Below are 17607 nucleotides of genomic sequence, written 5' to 3' on the forward strand. Positions count from 1 at the left end.
TACTTCCTGTCGGCTCCAGAGTTTCCTCATCTATGCCAGCCTACTGGGCTGAGTTCCCAGCTTTCCTTGCAGCAGGGAACTTGAGTTAGGACAATACAATCATTCCGCTCAAGGAACAATATAACTTTGTATGTGGGAAAACATTGCTTCACAGAAGGGCCCTTTTATGGGACCGCAGCAAGTGCACGGGTGCCAGCGAGAGCCGACAGCCTCCTGTGGGCGCTCCCAGGGGCTGTGGGAAGTGCGGGTTTTGTTTAGATATGGAAGTGATGGAATGACAGATGGGGACCATGTGCCGGGAGATCAGAGCAATAGGTAGGGGTTGGTCTGCACAACGGGTTTCAGCACCAGTGTCATGACAGAAGTAACACAGAGAACCACAGGGTGTGCAGAGACCCAAGAGGTTTGCTAGAGAATGGGCTGGTACAAGCCTTTGAATCCTGGCTGGACTTGGCAAGGGGCAGGGCCCAGCAGGTGGCAGAAGGTGAAATACCACAGGAGCTGGCCAGGCAGTGGGGCTGCGAATATCAGGCTGAGTTTAAACTGGCTTCTGCAGGCAAGGCAGCCACAGAAGGCTCTGGGGATAGAGGCATAACACAGGCAGACCCGGCCCAAAGATGCACAGTGATCGCTCTCCTCGTTTATCTTGTCTCTTTTGTTTCCCATTTTTTCTCCAGCTTCCATACACGAGAGAAAACACATGACCCTCAACTTTCTGAAACTGGCGGATCTCACTTAGCCTAAGGTTATCTAGCTCCATCCTTTTTTCCTGCAGATAAAATGATTTGTTTCTCTTTCTGGCTGGACAAAATTCCATCATGTGTATAGACTACATTTTCTTTATCCATACAGCTGTTGAAAGACAGCCGGCTCAGTCCCATGATTTGACTATTGCGAACTGTATCACTATGGTATTCTGACTTTAACTCTTTTGGTGGGATACTGAGGAGTGGTATGGCTGAGTCATATGGTGGGGCTGGTGCTCATATGTTCTTAGTCTTTTAAGAAACCTCTTTCAAATAAATGAGGAGAGAGCCTGATAGAATAATAGAAGGGGATGGAGGAGGAGAAAGCCTCGATGAAGGAAACAGTTCAGCAAAGCTATGTCCACATATGCAGGCATCACTACCAACCTCACTAACATGTACAGAGAGGCAACGATGTGTGCCTGTATGTTTGTATCACATCAAACGTCACTGTGCTGTGTAATTATAATGCACCAATCAAAGCATATTAAAAATTAAAAAAATAAAAGATGCTCAATGGTGCCAACACCGGGGGCCTGGAGGAGGAAAGGCCAGAGTAAAGCAGAGGAAGCTGAGAGCACGCTGAGCCGCGGACGGCTTCGTGTACACACCAGAATTTGGGAACTAACTGGGAAAGGGAGGAGAAGGTGTGCAAGGCAACACTAAGGTTTGGTGAGTAAAGGTCTGGGTGTGGAAGGAGATCCTGCTGGTGGGAAAAAGAGGGCTTGGTAGGCCCAGGCTGAGTGTGAGGTATGGTGGGTCTCCCGGGCAAAGACGTCCAGGAGACATCAAGCAAGGGTCTGCAGTTCAGGAGTGAGGTGCTTGGCAGTGACACCTGGGGAAGCAGGAGTGAGCCCACAGGTTGGCTGCATAGTTCCCATCACACCAGGTATGTACATCAGCCCCGCTCAACTCTCTGCTGCTGAGCGTCCCCACCTTTCCCAGGCCTAGCCCTCCCCACCCCAGACCGTCCATTCTCCACCTGAGCTTTTCAGACCTGACTGTCTCTACCTCTGCACTGGGCCTCCTGTTGCCGCCTTGCTGGGGTCCCCAAGCACCTTGAGGCAGGGTAACAGTCTGCCCCCGCTTGTGTCCTTGAATCTTCTGGCTCAGAGCACCCAAAGGCTCTGATTAAACAGATCCTCCGTGATGGATCGACTAATTGATTGACTACTGGACTGTAGGCCAGGGAAGAGATCAAGGAGAGCTTGGCTGGGGATGGGAAGCACGAGGAGGACGGACACATGCAGCACCTACTTCTCTGGGTCTGACTTACTGACTCATCATCACAAACCGGATCCCTGCGCCTCAGCACGGCACAGCTCAAAAACACTTGCTAGCTTTACACCGACTCAAACCAGCGAGTTGTAGGTGCATGTCAAACACCCTGGAGCTGTCACCCTTTCAGGTTCTCTGAAGCACAGAGGATTGTGCGTCCACCCTGAGGTCTTGGGCGAAGCCATGTGACTCGCTGTGGCCAACAGACACAAGCAGATGCCCCGTGTGGAAGCTTTGAGAGCCAGAGCACAGAGCACTGCCCTCCCTTCTCACCCTCTTGGCCTCCACTGGCTTCCCAGCTGGACCCAGTAAGCAGGCCCCACTGCACACCCTTCCCCAGTATGCACTGGAATAAGAAATAGATGTTCCTTAGAGAGAGAAGGAGAGAGAGAGAGAGAGACAGACAGACAGACAGACAGGCAGGCAGGCAGGCAGGCAGGATGAGTCTACAGCACAGCCCTGTGTGAGCACCGAGGGGGGCTAGAAGGATGCAGTCAGTGTTCAGATGGTAGGGCACTGTTGTGACCTGAGCAGGACAAGGGGTTGCATAGCTGGTCAGCATCTCTGGCCCCAACCATGAGATAGATGGCCGGGGGACCCCCAGGTACGTGACAATCCCAAATGCCTCCCCTTCTCCACAACATTTATAAATACCCCTGGGGGTGACATCGGCCCAAAGAGAGCCGTGAAGGAAGAGAATCATTGGAAGTGAGAGTGGGAAGCCCTGAGGGACCGGGGTTGACACCACATAAACGCCCTATGCACCCCAATTGGATGGGACAGGCTGGAGGAGGGAGGGTGATAGTCCCCAAGCCGACAGGGCAGTGAGATGGTCCTGGACCAAGGTAAAGAGTGGGATAGAGCAGTAACGATGCATGCCCACATCTGTTTTCCAAGCACTAGTGAACTCTACCTCCTGCCATCCCACAGGGTCCTCACAGGTAAGCTACCATCCCCTGCAGCTCAGGGGCAGGGGGTGGTCTCAGGCTGGTCTGCAGCTTAGGGGCAGGAGTGACTCCCAAAGATTCTGATCAGCAGGTGGGGCCAAATGTCAGTCTGCGTGGGACACGAGGAAGGGTGGGGACTGCTGCCTGAGCCGCAGGAAGAGAAGGGACTCAGGTGTGACCTTTCATCTTTCAGGTGAAGACGGAGACACCCAGAAATAGATGGATAGGGAGAGGCTCCTGCCAGCTGCCTGTTTAGAGACTCGGCCTTCCCCAGGGACATGCAGCTGGGGGATTTTGGGAACCCGGCCTCCAATCTGGAGGCTGCTGCCTCTTTGCACATGCAGAATGTCAAGAAGAGGGAGGCTCCCAGTCTGTCAGCAAACACCATGCAGCCCTTTGGAGCCCCAGACTCGCTGGGTCCTCTAGTCATTAGGGAAGCGGGTGCTCCCTGGGACCAGATGTTTCAATCACCGACTCAGTTTTTTCACCCTTTGGGGACTCCATGGTGTAAAAACACAGAGACACACGAGGGCGCTCTAACCAAACGGCAGGCGCAGACAGCAGCCTGCCAGGCGTGGAAAGGCGGTCAGCCTTGGGAAACACCGCAGAGGCACCACCGGCATCGTGGGCAGCAGATTTCAGGGATGTCTGCCATCCCAGCCCCTTTTCCATCTCTGTGACAACCAGTCTCTACTCCCTGAGGCCCCTTTGGGCAGTGCCACCAGAGGATGCCAATTGGTGGGCTCGGAGTGTGGCAGTCTCTGCTCTCCTTCCAAGCGCCCCTCACTTAACCCCGTGAGACAGGCGCTTTCAGGAGCTGGAGAGTCTGTGCCCCAGCGACAATAGAATTACCAATGCTCACGGGGACTGTCCCTTTCACGAGGCCAGTCTTCCTCCAGGCCGTTGTCTGTCAGGAAGGAAGAGGACCAGAAATCCCCCCATCACACCAGGGACACAGACACAGGACCCTGAGACAGACACCACGGCACCTGCTCACATACACGCCCCCGTCCTGGAACAAACACACAGCTACACAGAACACAGCTGGCACGGGAAACTTCCACCAAGCATGAGTGAAGCGAGTGCCCTGCCAGAGCGCAGGCCCCAAGTGCTGGGTCCCGAGGTGTGCAGCTCATTGGGCTTCCAGGGACAAGCACCAGGGAAAGATAACCAGGGGAGATAGAGCACTCTCCAACCAACGAGCCCAGGCCCTGGCAGTCAGAATGAGGGCTGTGTGTACAACATGCTCGGCCCTGCCAACAGTTCTGTGGGCAGAGCCTGAGTTCCAGTGGGAAACTGGACATTCAGGGCATGCCCTGGGCACTGCAAAATGGACTTTGGGGAACATATAACAAGGGGACATGGTGGTTGGGACAGGAGCAGGGAGGCTCACTATCACCCCAAGGTAGGGGTAGAAACCTGGCCAGGAGCTGAGGAAGTTGAGGGCTAGAGAAAGACCCAGGCCCCTCCGGATCCTCAGCTAACACCCAGCATCGTGCTCTCAACCAAGGAGCCCCTTGCTGTTCTCAACCACAGGAGGCCGGTGAGTCCCACCATGGTGGCACCTGCAGGAAGGCGCCTGCGGGCACGGCCCCGCCATGAGACGCCCGCCGCCTCTGCGCACCGGTGGAGGAGCTCACACTCCACAGGAAGACCGAGAAACACACGTGAGTCTTACCCTCCTTCGAAGATTTTGATCCTCGCCGGCTCCCCTCTCTTGGAGGCGGGAGCGTCCTCCTCCGGCTTCCCTTGCTTGTCCTCTTCCTTCTCCGCTCTAGCTACCTCCTTCTGGCCTTCCGGGGAAACCAGCGACGGGAGGTGCACCTGGCCCGCCGTGGGGACACAAAATCATGGCGGGTTACATTTTCACTCCCGGGCGGGGGTCCTAGTAATGAGACCTGGCATGGCACTGAGGACCCACGGTCAGCTCTGCCGACATCCATCTCCCCGGGACCTCAGCCATCAGCCGTGTGACTAAGCGACTGACTCCAGGGAGGTGAGGACTCTCATCCACGCTGGGCCTCCAACCCGCCTCTCACGTGACTCTTCCCACGGGGCTGAGCTCTTGTTCGCTGCCTTTTGGTCTAGTCTGAGAGTTTCTGGGGACAGTCTTTATTTTGCTATCCTCAGCTGCCTGGGCACCCACAACAGGGCCCGCCTCAGAGGAGGTGCTTGGGCATGGTGGCGCCCACCTATAATCCCAGTATTTGGTAGGAAGATTGCAGGTTCAAGGCCAGCCTCAGAAACTTAGTGAGACCCTCCACAAACTAGCCCCTGGGTTCAATATCCAGTATTAAAACAAAAAAAACAAAATGAAAAACAAACCAAAGATCCAGAACACTGAGCAAAGAAATGAAGCCTCTATTCTGCCTTTGAAGAGTAACTGGTCCAATTCTTGCTGGTAGGTCAGAAAGCCAAGGTCTCCCAGAAATTTTTTTTTTTTTTTTTTTTTTTTTTGGTGGTGCTGGGGGTGGAACCCAGGGGCTTTCTACCTCCAGGCTATACTCCCAAACCTATTTTTTTAAAAATATTTTATTTGGAAACAGGGTCTCACTAAGTTGCTAAGAGCCTCACTAAGTAGCTGAGGCTGGTTTTGAACCTGTGCAATCCTCCTGTCTCAGCCTCTTAAGTGCAGGGATTACAAGCGTGCGCCACCACGTCTGGCTCGGTCTCCCAGAATTAAAGGCAGAGCACAGGTCTCCTGCTTCTGGAAGCTAGTGCTCAAGGCTGAGAGCCAGGTGACTCTGACCCCCCGGAACCACCAGAGCCAGGCCCAGAGAGGCTGTGCAGGCTCTGGCTGCTGGTCTCAGGGAGCCCCTTCTCTTTTCAGAGCTCTGGGCCTCAGTAAGACCTAGCTCCATGGAGAGGCTGGCTTTGACCTTGTGCTTTCCAGCAACTTCCACTGTCCTAAGATGTGTCTTCTGTACCTACCAGGCGGGCAAGGGGGTGCAGGGGTGCTGTGCTGGGGGTGGGGCTGGTGGAACAGCTGGGAATCAGGGATTCTGAATTCCAGCACTAGGTACACCTTGCATGCTGAGACACCCTTGGGTGGATGACATCACCTCTCCGAGCCTTGGAGTGTGAGGGGTTTAGACCATCTTAAAGATCTATTTCAAGGCCAACTTCTGTGATCCAGTGGCCCCTGTGTTGTATCTTAAGAATGGGAGGTGGGGAGTGGAAACCCTGAAAGAATCTAGTCTGCTGCTCTGGCAGAAGGCAGATGTTTTCTTCAACGCCTTGGGCTTCCAGAGCACGTCATTTCCACTTTCACCCGGCCGATGGTCAGACCATCCATGGAAAGACCACGGGGCTTATCACAGGCTAATAGAATTTCTCCCTCCCGACCTGCTGTGGTGCCTGGGCCAGACTGGAGAAAGTTGGTTTCAGTGGTAATACACCAATTTACCAGGAAACACAGTGTCAGAGTCTAGCAGGCACCTGGGATCCATTGGAGTTTTAGAGATCACAATATAAATATGTATAGCTAAAATCATTTACTGAGTATGAATGTGCCAAGCACTGTCCTATGCACTCATTGTATGTTTTCTTTTCTTTTGTGGTACTGGGGATGGAATCCAGGGGGCATTCTATCTCTGAGCTACACTTCAGCTGTATTTTTTTTTTATTATTCTTTATTTTGAAACAAGGTCTCACTGAGTTGCAAACTGCCTGTCTTTGCAAGCGAGTAGCTGAGGCTGTCTTCCAACCAAGATCCTCCTGTCTCAGCCTCTAAAATGTTGGGATTACAAGCACGTGCCACCATGCCCAGCTTCCCTTTATATGTTTTGACTCACTGAATTATCTCCACAGTCCTCTGAGGTAAGTATTATTACTATTCTTATAGATAAAGAAGCCAAGACACAGAGAGGTTAAGGAACTGGCCCGAGATCACACAGCTAGTAGGTGAGGCGGTGAGATGCAACCCTGAAAAACCTGGTATCTGAGGCATTGTTCTTAATCTCCTTGTGACAGTGCTGTGGTTGTCAACATGATCCACCAAGGAGAAAGGAGGAGGAAGAAAGGCATGTGGCGGCAAACTGGGTTCTTATATAAGCTTGGGTTTCTATAGGGCTTATATATGGAAAGAAATATTTATGGCCAAACTCAAACATGATAGGGTGGCCCAGATCTGCAGGAAGATGGTCAGGGAAAGTTTCACATGCTGCAATAAACCAAAGGACATTCTGGGAATTACTAACAGAAAATGGAAGCCACAAGGTGACAGCGTCAGCCCAGTGCAATAAAGAACTTTTTAAAAACACAATCCAAAGATGGTTGTACCAGAAAGTGGTGAGTTCCTCATCACTAGAGATATGTAAGTAGAGGAGAAAGAGAGAGAAAGAGAGAGAAAGAGAGAGAAAGAGAGAGGAAGAGAGAGAGGAGAGAGAGAGAGAGAGAGAGAGAGAGAGAGAGAGAGAGAGAGAGGGGCAGGCTTGTAGGTAGGAAGGCTTCAACTTGTAGAATGTGTAGTTATTTTAATGTACTAGACTGGTGCACATTTGGCAGGAAATATGCCTTTGAACTAAATAGAATAATCCAAGGAAAAGTTTGCAGGTCTTCAATCATTTTAGGAAGTAACATTATAAACAAATGATTGCCAAATCCATTTAAGCCAAGTTTCATAAGTGGCCTGTACAACTTTCGTTAGAGAGTAGAAGCAGCCTGGATCTTTGAGAAGGGCTTCACAGTGAGATCTAGTTCTGAATCTAGTCTCTGCCATTTATTGTGTGGCCTTATGCAAGTTATTTAATCTCTCTGTCCTCTGGTCTCTTTATGTATAAAATGGCGATAGCGCACCTTAACCTTCAAGGTAGCTGTGAAGTAAAGTTTGGCATAGTACGAGGCACACGGTAGGCACCCCAAAAGTTATGACTATAATCAAAACAGCACCCTGGCAGTAGTGTAGCTAGTAAAAGCCAGTGGAGAGCAAACTATTGTGACAGTTTCAGCAAAAGTGGACATGTTCTTTAGAGATGTCTGGAGACTGACAAAGACATTTAGAGAAAAAATTTGAGATAGAGTTTGTGAAGAATATCTAGTGGAGGTAAGGACACATTCAAGGCACAAAGTTGCCAGAGGCAGATAGAAATGTGGGGAGTCCCAGAACACAGTTGCGTTCATTGGTCTAGGATATGAGTTTAGTTTGGGGGCTTATGTCTGATTCGGTCAAAGTGATCAGAAGACGCAATAGTGAACATCTTTAAATTTGCGATCATCTTTAAAATTCCTCTTTCCTTCAAAATTAAAAAAGAAAAAAAAATGAACTGTTTGGAATCAGATAGGTCTGGATTCACATTCTGAGTTTGCTAAGCTTTGGTCGCATGTCCCCACTCAGTCTCTGGCCCTGGGTTTCCTCATCTATAGACTGGAGATGGCCATGCTACCTCATGGGTGGAGTTGAGCATCACCTGGACCCAAGGGCGCGGCACAGCGAGGTTGCTCAACAAACAAGACTGATTTGTCATTCCACAGATGCCTAATCAGTATGACACATCATAGTCCGAGTCCTCAGGCTAGTTTGGTCAGGGTATGAAAGTGTCTTTTGTCAAAAGCAAATTTGGTATTATTGAATTTCAGACTTGCTGAAAATGTGCAGGGGTCCAATTTATTTTATAGCTCCTGATATAGTCTCTCTCAGGTCAGAGACAATGAAGGTGTAAATATGAGCCCTTAGTGAGGTCCTGGTACTATGACATAGCACAGCTGGGTCATACTGTGAGTTATATTGCCACCCATGGGCAAAGTTGGACACTGTAGTTCAGTCCTATTTGTAAGCCTATTCAGAAAAGAAAGAAGGAATCTTTTGAGAGTGTCAAATGCTAGGATCTATGGAAATGGAAGTATTTTTAAGTGATACTAGAGAGTGGAATCAGAAGATACAGGAGATAAGAAAAACAGGAAGAGACTAACAAGACATGAGAGGACCATATGATAAAAGAGTGGTATAAAGTTTTAGAATTGCTATAGGCATCCCCATCAACCAAGCTTTCCCAATCAGTCTTTAGGAATTACTTTTTCTTTGATGAGACTGTCTCTTTAATTTTATAGTGGAAGCTCATGGGAAAGCAGGATAACTTTATTGAAGTGTATGCATCTATTCCAAGGAGGTGAGAGACACTGATAAAGAAAACCAATAGACATGTTTCTTTGTAAGGTGACCGGTCATAGCCAACAGAGAGAAAATCTAACCTCTCAGCTCCAGATTTACACAGGGAACCTGAAAATAATGTGGCTTTAAAAGCTCAGCAAGGCCTTTCCAGCAGTGAGAGGACAAACGAGTCTAGACTTACCTCTGTCATGCGGGGCTTGCGGGAGCTGGATGGCACAAGCCTTCCTGCTTCAGGATGCGGAGCTGTGGCCATGGTGTATGTCTCTTTGCTCACCTTCTGCTTAGACCTCAGGAGGGACAAAGCAGCTTTAGTGGAAACCCCCGGAAGGTTGGGGTTGTACAAACTTATGCACCAACCAGCGTAAACAGAGGACCTCCTATCTGCATGCTGGATGTGATTTGGCTTAATGTAGTTTAAATAGCACCAACTGACATTAGTGGTCGTGTGGAGGCTGGGGAACTGCAGTACCTTCTTTGAGTCCGTACCTTCTTGTGACTTGGCAGGTCTGGGGGGTGTTTCTGACAGAGGCAGAGAGCTGGGAGGTGCCAGGGGAGGGAGGTCAGGTTGTTCCTTGGGATCTTCTTTCTTCACACTCAGTGGAGGCAGCCCTCTTCGGTGAGGTTTGCCAGATGGCTGGACATATTCCTTCAAAGCTTCTGAGCCTGGGGCAGTCCCAGGGGGCAGTGTGGAGTGGGGGAGGGGAGGCATTTCCTTGGGGTCAGATGGATCTGAGGACAGGCTGGACAGTGCTTTTAGCTCTCTCTTGCTCTGGCTGGCTGCGTGGGATTTCTCTGTCCTCTTCCAATCCTCAGTGGGTGTGAGCACCACACTGCATGGTTTTACCAGCTCAAGTTTTTCATCTGCCTTGGAAGCTGCCTCCTCCTTCACCCTTTTTTGCTGCTGGGTTTCCATGGTAAGTTCCAGGCTGCCGGCTGGTGAAAGGACGCGTTTGCTTCCCCCCGCTGTCGACGAGCTGCCCTCCAGGCTCAAGACAGCCTCCGATGACAGGGAAGTACCTTTCCTTTCAGGTATTGTCAAGGGCACTCTCAGGTATGGAGTCTGAAAGCCTCTGTTTTGCTCTTCACTTAACCCAGACAGCCCAGGCCCTGCCTCATACACCTCTGCCCTGCACACAGCCGTCCCTTTGGATGGGAGCTCCTCGCTCTTGAGAAGGGACATACTTGTCGAGCTGCCTGGAGACTGAGTGACCAAGATCTGAGAAAGGGTAGTGTACATGGCGTTCCCGTAGGAGGGCATGTTGGTCTGAATGCGGACGGGCACAACCATGGTGTCTGGACAGGCAGGCAGGGCCAGCGGCAGGGCGGGCGTGGACGCCGAGGAGCTGGCTGGGGGGGCCGAGGGCAGGAGCTGGATGTCGCTGCTGTACCCTGTGCTGCAGGAGGGGCCAGGAGTTGTTGCCAGTGGAGCCAGGCTGGTTTTGATCTGGGGCAGATGGCTTTCCATGTCTCCAGGAAGCTGCAGTGAAAACTGGGGTTGTAGAGGCAGGAAAAGCCCAGAGGAGAGTGCTGAGGAGGCCGGGTATGGCATGGGGAGAAATGAAGGTGGCTGCTGGAAGGGGATGCTGGCCGGGTGAGGCAGGAGCTGGGGGAGATGGAGCTGGCCTGGGTGCAGAACAGTGGGCTGAAGAGGAAGCGGCGGGGCCTGGAATAAGGAGGGCGGGAGGGGAGGCATGGAGTACGGCGAGGAAAGGAGGCCGGGCATGGCCTGTGTGGAGAAGAAGTCCGAAGTCTGCCCTGGCTCATGCTGCATGAGGTGCTGGAAGGAGAAGAGGGAGACGGGCGGGGGCAGGTCTGGTTTCTCCTGCAGGGGCGGCTGGGTACCGGGGTGGTGGAACACCTGCAGAGCTTCTGTGTAGGGCGGAGTGGACCCCAGCGGGCGCCTGTCCTGCGCCTGGCTCTTGCCTCCGGGGTGCCCGCTGTGCAAGGTGGCTGCTGAGGAAACCTGGGGCAGTGAGCTTTTGGGGGGAGGTTTGCTGGATGAGGGCTGTGGTTCCTCGCTCTCCTGCCTTCCCTTGGAGGTGATTTCGAGTTCAGTGTCTGGAGGCCTGCTCAGAGAGGCCTGTCTCACCAGAAAGCATTTTCTTCTCTCTGGTGGGGCTGCTGGGGCCGGTGGAGCCGCTGGGGCCGGTGCCGGAGGGCCTGTCAGGGACAAGCTGCCGTAGTCAAAGGATTTGCTGCGTGCCTCCGTCATGTGGGTGGAGTGGGGAACGTTGGGGCTCTGCTCCGAGGCTGACCTCCGCATCTCTCGGGCGTGCGGGTGGTGGCTGGGGACGGTCAGCATGTGGGTGCCCAAGGGCTTGGAGCGGGTGTCAGCCGAGGGCCCAGAGGCCTCTGTTTTCCCATGGTCATCCCTATCAAATGAGGCCGAGCGGCTGGAACCACTCAGCGAGACGCTGCTTTCTTGGCTTGGGCTGCGAGACAGAGGCACGGAGGACTCGAAGCTGGACTCCCCCGAAGACTGGGCCATCTCTGCCAGGCGCAGTCTCTTCTTCTTGGGTGGCAGCTTTTCGGCCGGGAGCTGGGCGAGTGTCTGGCTACGCTGGGGCCACTGGAACTCCTCTGTCTTCTCCGGTTCCTTAGGAGGTGGCCCGGGCTCTATGTCGGGCCGGTCAGGTTCCTCGGTTACCAGGATCTCAGGAACCTGAATGTTGGGCTGGCGGACCAACTTGGGCTGCAGTGAGTGAGCCGAGCGTCCGTGCGGGGCAGGCGGCGGGGAAGAAAATGGGGCCAGAGACTTGTCTTCCCCTTCCAGGCCGCTGGGCTGCTCAGGAGGGTCGGATTTCTCAAAGGAGCTGGTGTGTTGGATGACAGAAATTTCTTTGGACGTTGTTCTCCTCTCCTTCCCTGATTCTGAACTGGACCCCGGCTTGGGAGTCCTTGGCTGGAAGCCCGTGGGCCCCTCCAAGGAGGGCACCGATGTACTTGGTTCTGCTGGTGACTTGGTGGACTCCAGGGGAAGGTTCCGAGCAGCATCCGATGGCCCAGGGCTGCCAAACTGACTTTTTGTCGATTCAAAGGCCGGTGGCTCTTCCTCATCTCCCAGGCTCTTCTCTTTCCTCCTCTTCCTCAGCGGAGTGAGCTCCAAGGTGGCCCCCAGTTTATAATGCATCATCTGGGACCAGGGTTCAGGCTCTGCCTGGCTCTTCTCGGCTTCTGAAGACGTGTGAGCACCTGCAGACAGGGGCTTTGTGATCTGCAGCTCTGAGCAGTAGTACTTTTTATGGGCTTCATAATTATCCCTTTTCTTGTACCGAGCACCGCAAATGGTACATTCATAGATGACCCCTTTTGTTTTCAGCCCCTTCTTGGTCTTTTTGGTAAGCTCAGTGTCCTTGGCTTCCGGGTCGTCGGAGGGCTTGGAGGCCGCGTCTTTGCTACTTGGTCCAGCCTCCTCGGAGCCGTACTCACCTCCCAAAGGTAGTTCGATGGCGGGCTGGCGCTTCAGCATCCGGGGATGGGAGGTGAATCCGGGGCTGCGGCTCGGGGCACCGGAGTCGGCGATGTGGTCGTCGAAGGAGTAGCTACCTCGGAAAGTGTGGTGGGGGGTGCTGAGGGTGCAGGTGGCGGAAGGCATAGACTGGCTTCTCAGGAGAGGCACGGGGGGAGCGGAACTGGGCGCGTGCTGCAGGCTCAGCAGTGACTGCTCGGGCTTCGTCTTCTCGCCGTGGGCCAGGGATTCCCGGTAGAGGCTAGATTTGGGGGACTCCACGCTGCTGCGCCTGGTCAGCGAGCTCCTTCTGGGCTTCACGCTGTCTATCTCACTGGTGTCCACCACGGCCTCGTTGATGGTGATGAGCTTCGTGATGTGCTCGATCACCTGCGTCCGGGGCACAGACAGAGGTACCAGGCTGGGCTTGTCTTCGCTGGACAGGGGCAGGAGGGGCTGGGTGGAGGTGGCCGTCAGCATGGCAGTCCGCTGCCCGATCCGCCCGCACTTGCCGAAGATGATCTCGGCGTAGGATTTGGCGTTGGTGTTGGGAGGGCTGGTCTGCTGCTCGGCGCTCTCGGAGCGTGAGAAGTACCCGGACTCGGTGCTGCCCTTGCTTCCAGGGCTCAGGAAGGCCTGCTCGTCGATCACCTTCTTCCTCTCGCTGAGGCGCAGGGCCAGCTTCTGCTTGATTGTGTGGGTGTCTTCGGGCTTATGGCTCAGGGGATGCTCGGATGAGGGTTCTGCGAATGCAGTGGGGTCTTCCAGAGACGGTGCTGTGCTAGACTGAGACAGGGAACAGCGTTCGTGGCTGGAACCCTGGCTTCCGGAGCTATACAGACCACTGGAGAGCAGGGGTTGCTTGGGCCTGGGGGAGATATCTGTGGGGGGACCAGATGAGGCACCGGTTTCCTCTTCGGAGTCTGTACTTTCTCCCTCGGTGGGCTCCTCAAATTCCTCCCCAGGGATCCTCTCTATCTCTAGCCCAGGCGGGTACATCTCACCACCCACGCTGGAGGCCAGGCCGGCTTTGATGCGGTGGGCGTGGGACTTCCTGTGCTTGTAGAGGTTGCTCTTGGTCTTGAAGGAGAAGCCACAGGGGCCACAGGGGTAGGGCCTCTCGCCCGTGTGTGAGCGGATGTGCTTCTGGAGCACGCTGGGCTTGGCGCAGGGCCGGCTGCAGTACTGGCAGATGTACTTGCCGGGCTTCTGGGGTTTCCTCTCCTTCTTGTGGGCCTCTTCTGAAGGCTTCAGGGACACCTGGGAGGGACGGGGCACGAAGACCTTGGGAAGGCCGGGCAGGTCCTCTGGAGGAAGGATGGAGGCATGGGGAGGGAGGAGCTGGCTCTGTGGATGGAGCCCAGCGGCCACGAAGGAGCCTGAGGGCCCTGGTCTCATGGGGTCAACAAGCTGCCATGTGGACCCCTCCAGGAGATGCTCCGGTTTGCCAGGCGCCATGAATGCTGGTGTCAGAGGGTGCTGGGGAAGCTGAGATATGTGCACAGAGGCTTCGATGGGGGGCCTCTGTGGGGGCTTCTGCTGCTGGCCCGTTTTCTCCTGTGAGCTTTCTCTGAGGACTGACGAGGGGCCAGGGAAGGACTGCGGGGCTAGGAGCTCCTGGGAGGCACTCTCTTGGGAGGCAGCTGGGCCGCTGCCTGGGTACGGGGCGCTGGAAGAAACACTGGTCTGGATGGCCTCTCCTTTGGTCAGCCGCTTCCGGGGACTTCCCTCCGCCTTCTTGGTGCCCTTGACGCCTTGTTCAGGATCCATGACCTTCTCAGAGACTTCGGATGCTACTCAGGGAGGGTGGGGACAGGCTGCATTTACGGATAATCCAAGTGTCTCGAGGAGTCGTGCGGCTCTGGCCACATGGGTCAAGAGCGGCGGAAGCCAGCCCTGGGACAGTGTCGGGAGTTCTTTTGCGAGTGGCCTCAGCAGGTCACTGGGGCCCACGCTCTTCAGATGGGCGCGGCATGGCCCTCTACTGGTCAGACAGAAAGCACGCCAGAACTTCCTGCCTGAGCGTCTGTAGTGAAAGCGGTGTGAAGGATGTCAGTATTGCCATTGTACTGTTTGGGTTGGCAGTGGTAAGTGGCCCCCACGAGTCCCCAGTGTGCTATGTGAAGAGCAGAGGTTTGGAGATGTCTGTGTCCACAGCCCAGTCATCCCTGGCACTGGCCCAAGAGAGGCCGCGCTGGATGCTGGGGGCGGCTCTGTCCCGGCCTCTTCTCCCCGTTGTCCCGTGTCGGCGATCAGCGGCCTTGGAGGGGAAATCACGCTCTTCTGCAGGAGGAAAATACACACACACAAGAGAAGAGAGTTACCGTGACATGTCTGTACCTGGGTAGGTAGCTTATACTCAGGGTCAAAGCCAGCTGAGACCCCTAAAAGGTCAACCAATAAAGTCAACCCAACTCCACATGCCCATATACTGCCCATCCTTCCTTCATTCGCTGCTGTGGCCGATGCCCCTGGGTTTGTGACATCTTAGCAGTGTGGGGAATTGGGGCTAAAGGTGGGATAGGCAGGCTCTGGGAATGGCTGGGCAGTCAGAGTCAGGAGGTCCGTGCTACGGTCCCTCTTTTGTGATCCATTTTGAGCAAGCTTGAGTGCTCCGGGCCCCCCCTGCCCACCTGTAAAGTGGATAACAGCACTTCCTGCCTCCACTGCACACTGAGGCTGCAGTGGACCCTACAAGATGATGGATGTGGATGCTGCTGGATGAACTGGGGATGGTGCTGGGGCTGGGCAGGAGGAAATGCCTTACTGTGGGTTATCCCTGTGTGAGTTTCCCAAGGGGTAGATTATTCTTTTGTGAGTCTTTCTCTCTGGCCCTGGATCTGAAAGTGTCAGAGAGCAAGAGAAGAGAGATATATTCAGGGGTGGGGAGACTTTGCTGCTTTTTCACCCCCTTTTGAAAACTCACTCTCTAGCCTGTGTGTTTTAAGGCCAAGCTGCAAACTACTACCACAGCCCACGGGGACTCACAGTCGAACAGCTATGACCACCTGATTGATGCAAACAACCCCAGGAAGGGAAGATCACTCTGGAAGTGTCCTTCAGCTCTGAAGCCTGTTCTTGTCCAGTCAGTGGCCCAGGGAGGCCTTGCAAGTGGCTCTAAATGAAGGAGGCCTTCACCCAGACGAAGGACAAAGTAGCTCTGCTGTTCTGAGTGGCCCCCAAGTATGTGCATTCTCCCAGGGCCAGGTGGAAATTGAGCAGCCTCGGCTCCCTGGCTTCTGAGTGCACCCTCAGGACCTTTCTTCCCAGGGCCACAGGAGGAATTTCGAAGCCGGAGGTCACTGTGACTCTGGCTAACCAACCCACACGACTTTCCAGTTGAGAAAACTGAAGACCACGGAGGGAAGTGGCCTCTGTCAGGTGTGAGGTCTCCAGGAGGTGTCAGATCTAAGCTCAGGCCTTCCTGGCCAGAGTTTGTCCTCAGTCCCTTCTATGTGTCCATCCCTGCGAGAGGCCCTGGTCTAGTGAGCACTGGTCCTATGCTTTCTCCCACGAGCACACCCTGCCTCTGGGAGTCCGGAGCTGGGAAGGACATGCTTAGGGAAGGAATCACAGAGATTCTTCCTCCCCCATATTTTCACCAGGTGTTTCTGACACACACTTGAAAAGTTCACTCATTGCCCTTCATAGGGTACTCAGAAGATTCACAAGCCCGTCAGGCTCAAACAGTTCTAATGACAGGGTCTCAGGCCTTGTGACAATCTATGGAGGGCAGATAATTTGATGTTTAGTTATGTCCTACAAGTTTATTTCTTTCATTCCCTTTGTGTTTTTTCCCCCTATCTTGATTCTACAAAGAATCCAAAGTGATTATAACAAAATCATATTTATAGAAGAATGACAAACTATAAGAAAACCATAAGTAAGAACAAATTAGACCAATGAATGTAAATAGGAAGTTAGGATTGGTAGGATAAAAGAATATTGATGTGCCAGTCATAAGTGTAAATAGTATTTCTATAGTTCAACTATACATTTGTATGTGAGCTGCCTAACAACCCAGGGGAAAAGGGAGACGTGATCTATTACACAGTGCTTATAGTCAGAGAGAAAGAAAGGTCTAGGTTCTTTGCAGGAAGCATAAATTTGCTTTAAAAGGAACTTTTTCATGTAGTACTTCAGTCAGGGGATGTGGTAAGACAGGAGATCACCTATGTATTCAATGACATCCCTCTAACAAATGTAGCGGTTGATTTTGTCAATGGAAGAATATCCTCAGCACACGCAAATCTCTGAGCAGTCTAATCTGCTTTGGGAAAATGCAGAGAAGGCATTTTCCCAAAGCAGGTCAAGTGTGGGGAAGGCAGGGAGATATGTTTCACCATGTCACAGTCACCAGGGTGTCCATGTAAGGTACCATCCAAACTGGGATCTATTAATGACTACGGAGGTACAACAGGAATAAATCTTTAACAGACAAACGTTCGCTTTTATGATCGGCATGTACCCCATATGGAAACCAGGCTCGAGGGCTAACTGCCTCTGCCCATCCGGCATGAACTCTGGATCTTTGCTGTGAGGACAGAAATTCGACTGCAATTTCCTAATGGATCTTGGAGATTGGTTGTCTGTTCCAAGCCCTTCACTTCAACAAGGAGACCGAGGATGGGAAAGACAACTGGATTTGCCCTAAAAACCACATAGTAATGGCAACAAAGCTGGACCTTCCTGTGCCTCTGCCCTGTACCTCTCTGGCATAGGAGCTGATGGACTCCACGGCCTATGGCTCTCTGTTTTAGGGGACATCATTGTGTCCACAGGGAGAGCGCATCAGGCGTCTAAGCCTGAATGGCAGCACTGGCCTTTCAACCTACATCCTATCTCACTGTGGCAGAAGCAGGGAGCCCGACTAAGCTGGGGAGCACACCCTGATGCTGTTATCCCCCTTGCCAATCCAAGTTAAGGTGGGCAGAAGAAAGACCTGAGCCAACGAAACCCAAATGAGGTGGTCATTATCTGAGGTCAGGCAGAGAGAGGGAGAACGATTCTCTAGGCTGGGCTGGGAGAGGCCTGTGGGTCCTGTGTGTGGCTAATAAAGGGTTGACTCTACTTACTATT

At 53.2% G+C, this 17607-nt stretch overlaps 1 protein-coding gene across 1 annotated transcript in view; it reads right to left on the minus strand.

The window, feature by feature from the left end:
* Positions 1–14316, minus strand: part of HIVEP3 (HIVEP zinc finger 3) — a gene marked incomplete at its 3' end in the record, with an annotated part of 51877 nt that extends 37561 nt beyond the window's left edge. The window contains exons 1-2 of the mRNA XM_080692789.1: positions 9262–14316; positions 4650–4795 (exon numbers count right to left, since the gene is read on the minus strand). Of these exons, the coding sequence (XP_080548915.1) occupies positions 4650–4795; positions 9262–14298 (5183 nt within the window). The 5' untranslated portion in view covers positions 14299–14316. The remainder of the gene's footprint in view (positions 1–4649; positions 4796–9261) is intronic.
* Between the last annotated feature and the right edge of the window lie 3291 nt (positions 14317–17607).

This window comes from Muscardinus avellanarius (assembly GCF_963383645.1).
Source record: "Muscardinus avellanarius genome assembly, chromosome: 3".
Taxonomy (NCBI): Eukaryota; Metazoa; Chordata; class Mammalia; order Rodentia; family Gliridae; genus Muscardinus; species Muscardinus avellanarius.